We start from the raw sequence: 17,265 nt of genomic DNA, 5'->3' as shown, positions 1-17,265 counted from the left end.
GCTCATTAAGTAGTTTATCTACTAGATAATGCGGTGATCAAGTTCCCTAAAAGGGATTATTTCTCCTTGCCTGTTTCAAATGCATTTTGGAAACACTGGTACAAGACACCAGTTGTTTTGACCAATCTCCATTTCACTAACATGCTAATGTACCCTAGTAGGTGAGAAAATCTTGACTTTTTATTTCTTTCATGTTATTTCACCACTGATGTATCTATGCCCAGCCCTGTCACACACTATCTGTTCAAGCCTTTCACTTGAACAGAGTATGGCTTTGATTTAGGAGAATAATCAGAGAGTAATTTCCTCCTCTCAAAACCTACAAAATGTTATATAAACTAAAAAAAAAAAAAAGTGACTTCCCACATGGATTTAAAGAAATAAGGCTCACTACTGTATGAGGCTTACCTTTATACTGTAATAGTAACCAACAGTTTTGCTATTCCTCCTCCAGCTCTTATCTCCCAGATTGGTTATGACTAGGGGAGATTAATAGATTAATAAAACCAAAATAATGGAGATTTTTGCTTACCACGCACCCTTATGGGTGCGCGAACCACGGTGACGCAACTACGCAAGTGAGCAGCCAGGTCCCTCCTGCGGTGAGACCCACTGTCCAGCTTCAGGTCAGGCTTGCACTTTGAGCTGGGTGGTTGTGATCTTGTTCCCGGAACATAGTACCACCCACACCACAAGCACCGACCTTCAGCGCTCACCAGCCTTGCTGACACCCTGAGACTAGAGGCTGTGTGTCTTCAGAAGACTCCTCTTGCCTCAGGAAACACTGCTGTTGCAAGAGCTTAAAGAGATTTACCTTTCAACACCCTTGAGAAAGTGTCTCTGGTCCCAGCTACTGTGTGGACATGTGACAGCCATCAGTTCTGATCCTTTCAGGATTGTTTGTAATTACCAGCTGACAAGCATTACTGTGGAAGTCAGTATTTATGCTGCCAATACTGCTTCTACCAAATGTGAACTCTTTCAGGACACCATCTCCAGAACAAGATCATTTCCAAATTATTTCAGGATGCCTAGCAGCAGATGGACCACAGACTTGCATCCTAAATGAAAATTATCACACCAGGAGTGCAGGAGGCAGGGGGGTGAAGAGAAGCTCATTACTGAGTATAAAAAGTCACAAACATCAAGTACTACACACTGAATTAAAGCAACTCTACTCTGCATAAAGATTTTTCAGGCTTCTTCCCATACAGCGATACTTCATCTCTTCCGACAGTTTACTTAAGGGAAGTAAAAGTAAGTGACAGATGTACAGAACCAAATTAAACTTTTAGATCAAAACCATCCATGTCTTGACATCTATCCAAAGACTGACTAGTCTCACTAGAATTTATTTGCAGAGACTATGCTAGTTAGACTAACACGTGGCACTTAAATTTTTCATCTATATTTACCAGGTTGTTTTCTCAGTTTTTAACTGGAAAAACACAGACATTTCTCTACAAAATCTCTGCCAGGTTTGTGGTAAAATTTGTTTTTTTCAGACAACTCTTACATTTCCTTCCTTTTCCATATTTTGAAACCTAAAACATGTTTTTAGGTGGGTGTTCTTTCCCTCCCTTTTAGTCAAATTGATCTTGGCAGATCATGAATCATCAACTAACACTACAACTTTTATCTCTCTTCATCTCAAGAAAGAGGAAATCAAACTGAAAAATGTATAAATCAAGGCTCTTCTCTTTGCTTTTCATTCTTTTCTTGTATCCACCAGAAAAGCTCAGTCTGTATTTATGCCCATGACTAGTCTAAAGAACCAGGAAATAATTAATCATATTCAATTTATGCCACATATTAAAGATAACAGCTATAAATCTAAGCAAAGCCTAGCAGAGTTAAGGTGCTAACTCACACACTGCTATGCCAAAACTGTGCTCCTGGAAGCATTCCTTGGCAATCAAATCTTAAAAAAAACAAACTAAACAAAAAAAAAAAAGACAACAAAAAACCCCTTATATGTATGTCTTGAATTCCTCTCCTCCCCCTGCCCCAGCTAATTCTCAGAATCTAGCCAGGAGATATTTTCTAAGGTACTGTAAACAGTATCAGTGTTATGTCTGAGCAATTAGATTTACACTTCCTCTAGCCTTTTTTGCCTAGGGACTCTTGCAAGATTAAAGGTATTAATAATATCATGTGCAACCGCAGTGAAACTAGAGAACAACACTGCTTTTGAGTTGTCCCCTGAATTTGCTATAGAGCCTACAGATATGCTACAGAACAAATAAGCGTGGGATGCAGAGACAAGATCCTCCTCCAAGACTAGGGAGACAGGCCTGTTGACACCAGCTCAGAGTCTAACCTACTTATGCTACTTACAATAGGGTTGAGAAAGGCAGCAATTTGCTAGAATAATTTAGAATCCAGTTTTAAAGTGCCTTCCTAGAAGGTACTCTGACGCAAACTTCCAATTTTTCAAGTCCCTAAAAACCAGCCACAAATGTTCTGCAGACTCCTGCAGCAGTACTAGTGGATTGCCTCCATAATCAACTAATGCCACCATGGCCACTAAGAAACCAAATTTTCAGGTTCTCCTCTTAATTCAGTTTCAATATTTAAATCTTTCATGAGATCACCATTTCCCCTCACCACACATAACTCTACTGAAATGGCAACTGAACTCAGCGTTAAGTCATTCTGCAATAAGCTGTACAGTGTTAGACCACATATTCACCTTGCTGACTCTAAAGAGGCAGCAGAGGACACGTGGGGGAAGGAGAGGAGGATGGACCATGCAGAAGGGTGCTCCTGAGAGCACCCTCCAGGAATCTGCTGCTCAGGAACTTCCCAAGCCAGAGGCTATGTCCTTGTATTTCGTAGCTCTCAACAAACTATTGTCCATTAATTTTCCAGTGGCTTTCGTAATTCAAAATTTCTTCTTGCAGAGTTTAGTGATGTCTTTCTGGAGTTCCTCAGCATTGGTAGGGCATTTAACTAAGCCAAACAGCTCGGTATCACCTGCAGACTTAAGGGTTTTGCTGTTTACTTTCTTGCTGAGGTCACTGACAACAATCAATGCTCTCACTGTTTGCATATACAAAGTCATATGTCTACTATTTCCATAAATACAGCTTTTGTTTATCCGTTTAAATCCTAATGCATGAATATTTGACCAGACACTGGGCCCATCACTGCCTCCTCTACTGAAAGGTGAGATGGGTTATGGAATCTCATGGCAGCAAACACTTGCTGAAATTACCGCAGGCTAAAGATAAACACCAAAGATTCAATAACTCCAACGCTGGAAAACATTATTATAAACACAGTGAAAATCCAGGATGACTTCTGATAGAAATTCTGCTGTTAGGTTCCTTGTACAAGCACTCTGTCCCATTTGATAATAGTCTTTTTCACCACATTTTGTAGTCACATAATTAAGTTCAAATAAAAAGAAATGAATTCCACTTGTCTCACAGAAGCTATTTACTTGCTGAGGTTTCTCTCTTAAATAGGTACAAAGAAGTAACTTAGAAAATGAAATGTTAAAAACAAGCAAATAAAGAGTTAATTTGTTTCAGCAATGTGAATGCTGAATTAAATCAGCATATAAATCTATTATGTAGTTCCTTTGCATGCTTTTGCATGCCACCCAGTGAGTGTAACAGTGTTAGAAAACTTTAGCACAGGATTTTCTAGAGAGAAAGAGTGTTTTCACAGTCAAGTTACTGTACAGTTAAGTCAAGGTAGAGGTTACATACATTAGCTAAATATTTGATATGATTGGTGTTAAATCGGAATGAATGAATGATTAAGTGAAGAAAAAAACCTGCCAGTCTATTTGGCATGCACAGAATTCCAAATAAATGTAAACAAGGCTCCTCATTAAATAAAATGAGTTACCATGGGATATGGCAGAAAACACTCTCGAGGATCAGAAACTGGAAATAAAGCACAGGAATAAATCAAATATAATGATGGAGGTTAACAGTAGGATCCCACACGAATCTTGAAAAGGAGTCTAAATAGCAAGATGACAATATATGCTAATGTTAGTGAATTATTCAGGATAAAATAACCCTGAATGTATACAGTTACAAGGAATCTCAAAGGAATGATGGAACAATAAAGAGAAAGAGAAAGATGACACTGTGATAAATGCAGAATATGCACACTGGGAAAAACAATCCTAACTGTACATACATAATGATGGGCACTAGAACCATTATTAAACTTAAAAAAAAAATTGGAATCGCTGTGAAAAGATTTTTGAAATCAGCAGCTTAATACTCTAAGGGCAGTTAAAAACACAACCGGAACCCAAGAATAATTAAAAGAGGAGAAAAAAAAAAAAAGCAGAAAAATATAACTATGCCCATGTGTAAGTTTGCAGCACACTTTTACCCTCCACACTGCAATTCTAGTTGTACCCCCACAAAAACAAACAAAACCAAACAAAAACATAAAAGAGAACTCAAGGGAAAACACATGGTAGAGAGGAGAAGGTAAAACAAATACTGTTATTCACTGTTTCTTAATACGTAAGACTGGGAGGGCACAGGAAAAAGTTACCTGGCAAGCAAAAAGAAAACACTTTCTGCAGCATACACAACTTTGAATGCGATGCTGCCTCCACAGGAAGACCATTATCGAGGTAAGAAATGTATATATTCCCAAAAGAGGGCTAGGGAAATGGGAATGAAGTTAAATGGCAGGAATTTAATATGATCAACAAGCTTCTATCAGTACTTCAGGTTGCCAGGTGCTGGGAGGGTTCCTCGGGCTCATTCTACACTGTCCCTTCTTGCCCCTGCCCCAAGTACCACCTGTTGGGCAGCGCTGCACAGGCAGGCAAGGACAGACATGAGGACAGACACGAGCTCTGTGCTGGCCCTGCAGAGTCACTCATTCTTTAAAAAGAAGAGGAAGAGATTACAATCAGGTTATAACTCCCCCTTTCCTTCATTGTATTAATAGTTCTTTATTGTTGTAGAAGACGTGGCAAGAGGCCACGAACTATCCAGTGAACCATACAGTGTATTACAAAGCCATTAGCTAATAAACCTATATAAATTAAAAAAAAAAAAATGCTGGAGAGGAAGATAAAATCTGGTGAATAACTGCAAGCAGTTATCTTCCCTTTCCTCCTCCTGTTGGTGGTGGAAAACAGTGTGCGTCAGCTTGGCGAATTGACTCTTCCCAGTAAAAGGTATTAAAATGTGAAAGATTTACCAAAACAATTAAAAAACAAAAACCAAACAAACAAAAAACCAAACAACAAACAAACAAACCAAACAAACAAACAAACAAACCATCGAGACTATTTGGTATGCACAGATTTCCAAAAAATGCGAAAAGACGCCTCAGTAAACTGAGTTACCATGGGATACGGCAGGAGACACTCTTGAGGATCAGAAGCTGGAATAGCCAAACACAAAAATGACACATCAGTGCTACAAAACATACGTGACTATTACATATCTATTTCTATTAGAACTATGCAGTTCCTAAAAATCAGTTTTATTTAATTCTCTGTGACACCGAAAATATAAAAGAGCCAACAGGCTGCCCAGGGAGGTTGTGGAGTCTCCTTCTCTGGAGACATTCAAACCCGCCTGGACACATTCCTGTGTAACCTCATCTGGGTGTTCCTGCTCCGGCAGGGGGATTGGACTAGATGGTCCTTCTAGGTCCTTTCTAATCCCTAACATTCTGTGATTCTGTGATCATCAGATCAGCTAAGTTGTTAGTAAGCTCTGCAGTGAAGGAGGAACACATACACAGAGATACAGAGGTGTCTCAACATTAGAACTCTTTTCACAAAAAAGAGTCATTTTAGGAAAATACAATAGGAAGAGGACAACTGGCAATCACTAACATGGACACAATTTCAAGGGTAAGACACAACACAAAGTAAGAACACAAACACTGGTAAACGGGATATCATAAAGGAAGAGCCTCCAAAGGGCAGCAGCAGGAATAAATAATACATTATCAGCAGGACCACAAATTTTCTGTAGTTGTGCTTGCTTACAAGACATGAAGGAAAAATGTTGTATTAGCTTCAAAGCCATCTATGGGTCATCCAAACCACCCCAGTACAGGGAAGGAACCAGAACAGCCAGTGTTATGAGCCAGGAGGCCTATTGTTTGGAGAAAACAGCACAACATGAAGCTCCACTCACAGAAGCTTCTGAGGTTCTGGCGTTTTTTCCCCACTGTAAACTGGAACAAAAATAAAATATTTCAAACACACCAGCAGAATCAAAATTGTGTAATGTATCAAAACAGGAAATTAATTCTACAGCACTTTTCAAAACAATAAAAAAGAATCATAGAACACTAAATTCCATTTAGCCAAAAGCCTTCTAATTGGCCTTATGTGGAAGAATTTGTGGTAATGTTACTAGTGTCTCCGTTGATATAAAACAGCTTACAAATGGCTACATACACTTTTCCTCTATAATTACAAGTTAGCCTGATCCCATAAATAAAAGAAGAATCACAGAAGTGTAAACATACCCAGTTGTGTTTACTGAAATTTAATTCCATCACATCCAATACAAAAGCAACATTTTAAGAAACAAGCCAAACAGGGCTGTGCATTAACTGGTCAGTTAACTCATTAGTGTTCCACAAAGCCAAAAGTCTAATACACTGTATGCAAATGAGTTGCTTATTAGAAACACTATCCTTTTACATATTAGCAAATATGCTAATATGTTGTATGCAAAAATAGAAGAGTAAAAAAACAACTTAAAAATTTAGTAATGGCAGCTTTCAGACTCAAAGTAATGCAAAATACTCTTGATCATCCAAACAACCACCAAGCAGTAAACACAGTTTATCAATGTATGTTCTAAATGCTAATGTGAGGTTCCAGTCTCAGGAGAGTGACCATCAGGACTGGAGGACAATCAAATTCATTATCAGTATTTAAGGTGTACAAGGACGCATACACTGGGTAAAGACATTTTGGCCACTGAATATTTTGAAGACTTTCAGTAGTTCCAAATGCTCTCAAACGAGACACTAGAACTTAAGCTGTTCTAGCAAAAAAAATACAGCCTAGCTCTTCTACTGTAGTACCCAGAGATCTGCTTGCCTTTTTTTGTTTTAATCAAAAAGAAGGCTTTAGAGTAGGTTTTGGGACACAATGGCAAACAGCCAGCACTGCAAATTAACCAAAAAAAAAAGTGCACCTGTCTTATATACAGGCGCCTGTATCTGTCATTTTCCCAGACTAAAATTTATAATTTGAGAAGACACCTAAGCCAGTCATACCCTTGCACATGGTCATTTGCAAGCTTAATGCTACCTGCCCCACTCCTAGAGAGACTCCCAAGGCAAGCACAAGGACCTCAGTTGGAATTAATGATCCAAGACTCCTGAGAGTCAGAGTCCACTTGCTGCAAAAGACACTGGTGAAACCAAACACACTGGGGACCCGCTGATGTAGGGCTGAAAGATGGGGTGCTAGGTGAAGCATGCCATGGGTCTCTCCATAGATTCAAGCTTGCCTAGTATTTAATTATTGCTCTAACTACCTTAGGGAAGATATCAAACCACTTTGGTTGTACTCCACAGCAACAAAAAGAGCTCTTCTTCAAACATGTTAACAGCCCCAGGCTCACCATGTTATACATATTCTAAGGAACGAGTTGCAGAGAAACTGAAACTCATCAGAGCTAAGATTTGTATAAATGTTGCTAAAGTATTTTTTACTAATTGCCGTTTATTTAACAGGATGCCTGTGATGCCTTTGTTCAGCCTGGAGAAGAGAAGGCTGAGAGGAGATCTCATCAATGTTTATAAGTATCTCAAGGGTGGGTGTCAAGAGAATGAGACCAGTCTCCTTTCAGCGGTGCCCAGTGACAGGATAAGGGGCAACGGGCACAGACTGAAGCACAGAAGGTTCCAACTGAATATGAGGAGAAACTTCTTTGCTTTGAGGGTGCCAGAGCACTGAACAGGCTGCCCAGAGAGACTGTGGAGTCTCCTTCTCTGGAGACATTCGAAACCCACCTGGACACATTCCTGTGCGATCTGCTCTGGGTGAACCTGCTTTAGCAGGTGGGTCGGACTAGATGATCTACAGAGGTCCCTTCCAACCCCAGCAATTCTGTGACCAAGAAATGTTACAGTAAAATCAGAAGGCAGCAAGCCTACTGCAGTGAATGCTTTCCCCATCAGTAATGTGCTGCAATGAACATCTCTATCAAATGCTACAGCAGACTAAACAGAACTCTGGTAATAATACAATAAATGTTTTCAGCACTGTCTTTATCTCCCACATATCTCCTGCTGCTAGTACCAGTGTCCTTGGAGCAGCTAAGTGAAATTCCCTCCTCTTTGGCTCAGTGACAGTTAACAAATGATAATTCTAAGTTTATTTTAATATTAAACTGTTTCAAAGTTCAGTGTCTGATGCTGCTGAGGCAGAAGAAACTTAAGGGAGAGGAAGGTGCTACTTGAAAAATCAGATCCCCCTCCTTGGCACATGTGGTGTCAATCTCACACACCTACTCATTTTCAGCTCATGGTGGCTTCACTTCAAACACAGGTTTTTGAGTCTAAATAAGTGACTAGCATCTGGTCCTCTGGCAGTTTTTTCTAGTAGAAATTTGTACCTTTAGCTTTAAAAATGTTCTCAGCATTGCTGGACACTTAAATAATGAAAAGCATTTGATTATACTTTTGGGGTTGGAAATTTTTGCGCTTTATAATGCCTATGTAATATCTGCTTCAACACTGTCTTTGCTTTCAAACTGGCACGGTGACCTCCATCCCGTGCATTCCACTACTTCAGAAAAGTATCAAGAAAAAAGTGCAAGGCAAAATGCAACTACTCCAGCTATTAGCTTAAGATACTTTACTTTTCCGTACAGACGTGGAACGCCGTGACAGCGAAGCTGTATCACTCACAAGATACTACTTCCTTCCCATACATTTTCCTCTCGCCTATGACTAAGCTTTTCTCACTTTCCTCATCACAAGGAATACAAATTACAGACTTTCATCCTTTTAAAAATCTTTTTTTTTTTACACCAGCTTGGCTGGCAATTCAACTCAGATTTCCATCTAATTTCTTAAGACAGCATATGTTTCTTTGAGACCAAACCCGGCCATCGCTGAGCTGGATGGTGTATCTTCTGTTCCCTCTGAGGGGGGAAATATCAGATCTTTTTTAGTTCTTTAACACAGGCACACAGTACTTGAGGAATATGAAAAGAGCTATCCATATAATGTCATAACTAGCATGTACACTGATGGATTTATCAACTTACTGCTTCAGTCATCAAGAAATACTGGAAGCATGAAACAGTCTTTCAGAAGACTCACATCTCCCTGTATGAGAATGCTTCATTCATAATCTTGTCTAGCTTTTTCTCTATTCCCTGCATTCACAGATATTTTCACTTCTTAAATGGAGATATTCACAGCCTCTTTTATTGCCTTACAGTATTTCTGCATTTAAAAATCAGTACTTCATATTCTATTCTCTATAGATAAATCTATAGCCATATATGCATTTGAGTGATTCAACACTGGTCACAGCAATTACTTTGCTACTTCTCCAAGTAACTGGTCATGTGCAGAAGGTATTATCCTGAAAACTACATGAAAATTCTAATATTGCTTTTTGGCTTTATAGTTAAACAAATTATGCATACATAAACTTTATTAGATTTGAGCATCTGCTAATCATAAAAACTCTATGCAAAAGATTAAGACATGAAGATGAGTAATGAGGTGGGAAAAGGCATTGAAGGCAATATCACTTATATAAAGGAGAAGAGTGTGACACTATTAAGAAGCTATTCCCTTAAAACTGGGAAGTGATTTTTAAGTCCAAACTAATAAAGACAAGAAGGAGGAGGGGAAGACAAACAAACAAACCAACACAACAGCACAAAGGACCTTTTAATCCAACACTTAAGTGGCCCTGCTGCCAGCACAAGAGACTCAGTCAATTCTCTACCCAAACTTGCACATTTTCTCTCCAAAAACTTAAGAAGAAGACATAGCAGCCTGTCTGTTCCCACTTGTCTCTTTCTTTTAACCTTAAATATTCACCATGCCGAGTCAATGCACACTTGCTTTTCCAATATTTTGGCTTTATAGATACACGAACACAGGTAGAGAAGTCTTTTTTCAGCTCTGTGTTGGTGAACTGTATGGGAGAAATGCTAATGATCTATTCACTGGGAGTACTTAAGGAAGCACAATGCTACCTGTTCACAGAGGTTTGGTTTCAATTTTTAACAAGATGTAAAGTATCACACTTTTTCTTTTTTCCTTACAACTCCCAAGATTTATTTCCCTCTGTGAAACACCTGTTGTCTCTACAACAGACAACATTAGAACTAACTGGACTTAAACGCCTCCATCCATGGTGGAAACTACCTCCTACCAGACAGGTGTGCAAGCGAGTTGAACACCAGACGTCATTTCCCAGGTGCTGGCTGTGCTGAAGGGCAGCTATTCCCAAAATAAAGAGTCAAGGCTTGGACTACTACAGTTCCTGGCCCTGGTAAATAACCAGAACAAAGTGAAATACAAGGGAGAGAAACAGTTTCAAGCATTTCCATATTTAGGGTGTAAACAAAAATACAAACCTGCTCTAATGGCTTAGTTCTATAATTTACATTTTAAAAATTGTGACAGAATTTTGGACGAAGGTCATTACAAGGCAAAAAATAAATATTTCAATGACAGCAGAATCTTCAGTAGCAAATGAGAAATGGAAATCATGCCTGTGGCTTATTTCTTGTCAGTCACAACTGAGTAAAGTGAGGGAAAGGAAAAACAAGTTTAATCTTGAATGAAAGTATATACCCACAGCCTGAATTTTTGAGATTTCCACCACACGTCTAAAAGAAAAAAAGCAGGTGCAGCTTAACTAGCATAGTCAGACTTCAGAAGTAACACAGAGATACCTGAAGGATGACTGAGCCTTTCGACAACTCCTCTCACGCCATGGAACCACGTAAGTACCAAGAGCAGCTTTTTAACATACGGCCACCCATATGCTTCATTAGCATGATTTTGCTTTTGAATCACCACATTCTAAATTATCCTCTTATTTATTTTTTTTTTTATTTTTCTTTAGCCCAATGAATACAGTTAAGGCAAATATCCACATAATAAACTTAATTAAAATCCGGGCTGTATAATTTATTCTTTCTGGAGCTAATGGGAAAGCCAGACATAGTGCCAGATTCAGAATGTTCAAGTAAGCTTAAGATACAAAGCACATATAATTTACATATGTATACTGAGAAACCACTCTACTGCATCAATATTCAGTAATTAAATCACTGTAATTACCCACTTTGTTTCAGAATATAACACAGAAAAAGGAAAGAGTATTTAAACATTAAAGCCTTTGCAGTTTACCCTGTTTGTTAAAAGACAAAATGAGCCAGATATTTGCTTTAAATTTGTTTTTAAATCCAGAGGCTGATATTTAACTATAGTTACTTCTTCTTGAGGTCCAAGACTGACAGTTAATGAAGCTCTTGTGCAAAAGTGAACAAGCAACACTCACTTCAATTTATTTGTTTTTCAGGAGTGTTTATTATGGCTTGAGTCAGATGCTGGCATAGGAGTGAGTGTGTTATTGCAAATCTCAGTTAAACATGAATTCTAATAAAGCACAGGACTGTGAGTAGCCTAGTTATTCCAAATATTTTCTATGACAACATACAGTCCTCACAAATAATGGTTTCTATTCATAACCTTACTTCTAATTATATGTTTCACCTTCATCTAGCATCACAAAAAAATCCTTCTGGCAGCAATCAGTATGACTGGCGATATATCAAAACTGCAACCATATCCAAAAAACAAATAAATGCAAGTCTTAAGTGAACACAGAAACATAAGAGAATCAATAACAGATCAGACAACAAGTTCATCTAGCCAATACCCTGTCTCCAACCAGACTGATCAAAATCACTGTTGTCCTGAAGAACTCATCCTGAAGACCTCACCTCATAATCAAGCTCACCACTGACATCTTGACCACAGTGGTGCCACCGGCTTTGGATGCCATGCACATTTTCTTAGTTCACCTAAACCAAATGATGCAATCTCTCTCTTCTTTCATTGAGTCTTCTCCATATAACCACATCCAGCCATTCTTCTTTAAGTAAAACTATATTTATACGAGACAAAAAATTATTTCCATTACTAGTCAAGGCTGAAAACTGCCCTGTAGGAAAAGTTTAAATTTATATAAAATCATCTTACCACATATTGTTTTAAGGGATCACAAATCACCATTATGACAAGTTAGCCTACCATTTCAGGAAATGGTAGGTTGTCACAACAATTTTATTTTAAGAACCAGAATGACTAAAATACTTTGCAGAGTAAATTACAGTAACTGAATTGCAAGTTGCTAAACTGAGAAAAAGAAATGTCAATGATGGTATACCTGGTGAATGTTACTTTAAAGTCACCTTTACCACAGCACAGTTAGCTACTTCAGGGGCATTTACCTGTATGAGCTTTGTTTACATTAAGACTAGAAACACTGACTCAATGTCTTTTTCTGCAAGCACGCTGCAAAAACAACAGCAGCTGTCCTCAAAGCCACAAGTACTTTAATGAACTCTAGCCAAAAGCTTTCTTGCTGAGCAACTGCTCAGATTCGTGCCACCATGGCTAGGACATGTACTTCCAGATCTCCCAGTGAACTCTGAGACAGGTCGAAATCTTCTGCCATGATTTACTGCCAGTTCCATTAATCTGTCCTCAACTAAACCAGCAATGAGATTAAAATAATCACTCAATCATGCTAGCCTCCCTCTTCATACACATGCACAAATTACTCTTCTGTTATTTTCTCTGGCATCATTGTCAGCCACCCATATCACCTCATAATAATTCCCTGAGGTCTCTTTGCTTCTTTTGACTTTGAATGCAAGAGGGAGGAGTAGAGATTGCATCATGTTGATGCATTGTTGCATTGACAATACTACCTTAAAATGGTTGTCTTAAAATGGCGAAGACTAAAACTCTGAGAGCAGAAAGTTAAAAAACACAGATGTCCCCTTGATTAGTAACGGGACATAAAATATCAGCTAGCAATGACCAAGAAACACATATATCAGTGCCAGAGAAACCAGAACAGAACGCTAGTAGCGTCTTCTCCCCATCCTGATAAACCCTTTCCCATCTCCAAATAAACCTTCCACAGGCATTGGAAATTCAAGTGTTTTAGAAGGGCACTGTGAATCACCAGCAACATAGACACAGAAACTCCAGGGCACTGCACCTTCCAGCACAAAAGCAGACAACATTCTGCAAATGTAATTTAATTTTCAGAAACAACAACTTTATGTACTATGGCCTGTGGAGTTTGCTTCTCCTGTCTATGGCTAAATAATTTCTTGCTCACATTTATATCTTGTATAGCCACCAGCTGCAGTAGTACTCCCACAGGAGGCTACAACAGGCACATTAAACCCTTTCCCTCACAGATGCAAAGGTCTCTCAGTTCTACCAGGAAAACAACTTCTCTCAGGCTTGTAAACCAACTTACAGTTTTGTTTTATAATTCATGCTGGTTCCCATCTAACTACGCTCCTTATGTTCTTCCTGCACTTTCTTTCTCAAGGGGATTTCATCAAAGAAATAAAAAGTTCACACCAATGTTTTTGTATAAATATACAGGCTCAAGAATAACTGTATGCACAAGTGCCTAATAGGAACTAATAATGTAGTTCTACAAAACAACAACAAAAAACACCAAAAAAAACCCAAAACAAACAGCCACAAAGTGAGGAGCACAGTCTGGCACTCAGAGTACATATATTGTCAACAAACTGATCAGGTGGCTGAGTGAATAGATGCAGCAGTTTGTTACTCCCTAGTAAATAAAGTAGCTCCAGAGTTCATTAAACTTTCTCCTCTGCCTTTAAAGCATGGCAATTGTTCCTAGACTTGCTTTACAATATTAATGTGTAATGTGTATTTGTTAGCATCTCAGATCAGGAATGCACTTCTCCTCCTGATTGTTCTGTTGGTAACAGGTTGTTTTGCACTGTGGACTGGTCTCAGAACACCTGATCTGGACTTCTTGCAGATGAAGCTAAACTGGAACATAAAGACCAAGGAGACACCTAACACAGTCCAGCTAGGATTGGCCCTTCAGTCCAGAAGGCCAGACTAAATAATTTCCAAAATACACACAGTGGGAACATGAAGTCCTCAGCTCTGTTTCCCCCCACATATCTGCTGCTATTGTGCCACAGCACCTGCTAAACCAGACACAGCCACAAACACCAAGGTTAAATTTTAACTTTTCCCTACACTATTTGAGGGAGAGGGCAACATTATAATCTTGTTTGAAGAAAGGAATAAAGCAAATAGCTATATTGTAACAGAGGTTTATATCCGTGAACAGGCATAAGAAGTCTTCCCATTTGGATGCTAAAGAGATCTCTCACCATGATGTTGGCATGCCAAGGAAATGCAAGAATAAGCAGGCATATAACACATCTTAAATAAAAGAATGTGTCCCCAAACACAGTTTAATTAACCACAAGATATAATTTCTTCCTTTGGACAAAACCTGACTGTAATACAAACTTGGCTCCAACTTAAATTCCACTGAACAGAAATAAAAAATGACAATAGAAATACAAGATGACCAATTTGCTTAATGAATAGTATACATCTTCCTGCCTTTCATTTGAATATATTAATTAAAATAACTTTTCCCTTCTAACACTCATGTTTCCTAGTCAAGTTTTGATTTAGTAAATAAACATGTTTGTTCCTATTTACACAGATATTTTCACAATGCTTATTACCATTGTAATAAAATAAACATCATATAAATCGGTCTACTTATCAAAGCACAAGAATAGCTCTGAGTTTTCTGCCTTGAGCAAATAACAAGGACAAACCCATCCGATAAGCTATTAATAGTTCATAAAATATAGCCTTGGCTACAAAGAAAAACAGCTAGCCAAAGAAAGCAGCACAAAACCAGGTGGCTTTTATATGAACAGAAACACAGCAACAGTCCACTGAACCTCCCTGCTTTCATTTCTACACAGCAGATACTAGCAGTTTTAAGTAGATTTATTAACCTACAGTAACAACTGTTTTGGTATCTTCCACCACTAAAACTGCTAAATTCTCACTTAAAAATAAATTAATAAATTATAATAAAAAGTTAATTATTAATTAAAATAAAAGTAGATAACATTAATAGCATTTCTTTTTACTTGTCTTTTAAAAAGCACCATGTTGTGAAATACCTCACAGAGACAGGATCATGGGCCAGAGGGTAGAAGGAATCACCTAGCACACAGCAAGACAACCTCATATGCAGACTGACAGCCTAATGCTTGTGATCAAATATGTCTAGACTCTATAGCTCTGCACAGTGTGAAAAGACATTCAGAGATTTTAGGAAAGCTGATGTCTTACTTTCACTGTACTTGTTTCTCTAACCTTCTTACCTGGCAAAATCATTTAAAGGAGGCTCACCAAGGTAAGAATTCCCCAACTGCCCAGTTCTCTTGAAGGAGCATATAACTTGCTACCGCTTTAAATCAATTTTATGATACAAAACCAACTGTATCACTGGTTTGCTACCCGTGAGGAAAACCAAACTTGTGATAGGTTCAAGGTCATGGAAATTTGCTGTAGCATATGCACCAAATCAAAATGCTCACTTGCTGGTTTCCCAGTCTTGATCATCCTTATCTTTTTCTTCTTTGGCATCAGAATTGTGTGGGTGTTTCTGCACAATCCGCATCCCACCAGCTTTCACTAGAACGAAAATTAAAGAGACACAACAAACCTCAGTTAAATCAGTATAAGCGAAGAATGCTTTAAAGATGACTCTCCCTTCCCTCCCCACTCAGTATTTTACAGAATAGTTTCATAGTAATCACAGTTTGAAAAGGGGGGGCAAAGTGTTTAAAAGTGGCAAGTGTGAGGAACAGCTACTTCAGGACTGCATCTGCCGCTCTCTTTCATATTGTGCCATCTTTGCTCATTCTGAGAAGTTGCAGGTCATTTTATCACCTTCTTCCAATACCATTTAAGAAAACTCAACTCTTTTTTAACCTTCCCTCACCCCTTCAAACTTGCAGCAGTCAGAAGAAATGGAGGAGATGGTTTGCATAACAGCACACAGAAGGCCACAAATAAGAATGCTAAATACTTCCATAAAACAAGAAGGGAAGAAGAACCTCACCTGTCGTTTCTAGTTAAAAACTACAGCTATAACACTAGCATTTATACAAGGAACTATTTCTTCAACAGTATAAAAAAGGAAAGTTTAAGAAGACTCTTAACTTTCATTTAGAACAGAGCTTTTTGTTTTGCAAAACATGAGTTTTACTACATTCTAAATCCTTGCCATAATTTAGTTTTAGAAATTATGCAAAGGTGAAAGCATCCCTTTGAAACACAAAACAAGAAGTGAAAGCAAATCTACTCATGTCCATCATTTATCTCCTCCGAAGTGAAATATAAAATAGGAACTAAGCCAGGCCTAACACTGTAGCTACCAAGCAGAGCAACAGGCAGTCTGCTGTTGATCTGCTTTCTGTTTTAAAACTGTACTTTTTTTTTTTTCTTTTGCTTCAACCATTGCTATACATGCTTACAGGACAGCGTAAGATAAGACGATGCATCTCATTAGCTAACTGGATGGGTTACATTGCTATCAGCAACCACACCAGAGAACCACTGTAGTGCTCAGGAGTCAACGAAACTACTTACAGATGCGTTGGTTTGTGTTTCACATTGCCAGGACATGGCAAGTGTGCAGGCAGGCTGGGCAGAGGCGTCCCAGCCCCAGCAAGCAGGACAGCAGAGCAGCACTCGGAAGGATCCGAAGCTGCTTGTCGGCACAGCTGAGCCCTCCTGCACCCCAGCACCGAGGGGTGGAGGCACCTCACAGCAGTTCAGCGCTCATCCCTGAAAACAGGTTCAGTTCTCAGTTCTTTAACCACGGCAGTGGTGGAAAGGACACGCCTGTGCATAAATTTTACAGCCTGCGGTAAGTGACCTGTCCTAGGAAAAAGCATCAGCTCTTTGGCCCTTTATTTTTTTTAATAAATTTTAATCTTTGTGTGATACTTGAAAGATTAACATCTGATTCAGTAAAGGACATTAAATAAGGACAGGTGATGAACAGCCAAAACCAACGAAATACCTTTTAAAATGTATCAAAACTCTATCTCCTTACCATGCATTAAAAAACAACCAGCCAAACAAAAAGCACAACCAAAAAAACCCCACATTTTTGGTTCTCTCTCCAGGATAAAACCTACA

General features: G+C 38.7%; 1 protein-coding gene across 1 annotated transcript in view; it reads right to left on the bottom strand.

Annotated features, from left to right (window-relative positions):
- Nucleotides 1–17,265, bottom strand: part of DAP (death associated protein) — a 57,581-nt gene that overhangs the window by 34,957 nt on the left and 5,359 nt on the right. The window contains exon 2 of the mRNA XM_065052661.1: nt 15,654–15,750. Coding sequence (XP_064908733.1) covers nt 15,654–15,750 — 97 coding nt within the window. The remainder of the gene's footprint in view (nt 1–15,653; nt 15,751–17,265) is intronic.

This window comes from Columba livia, chromosome 2, assembly GCF_036013475.1.
Source record: "Columba livia isolate bColLiv1 breed racing homer chromosome 2, bColLiv1.pat.W.v2, whole genome shotgun sequence".
Classification (NCBI taxonomy): Eukaryota; Metazoa; Chordata; class Aves; order Columbiformes; family Columbidae; genus Columba; species Columba livia.
Note: the sequence above shows the minus strand (reverse complement) of the source record. Positions and strands in the feature narration are given on the sequence as shown.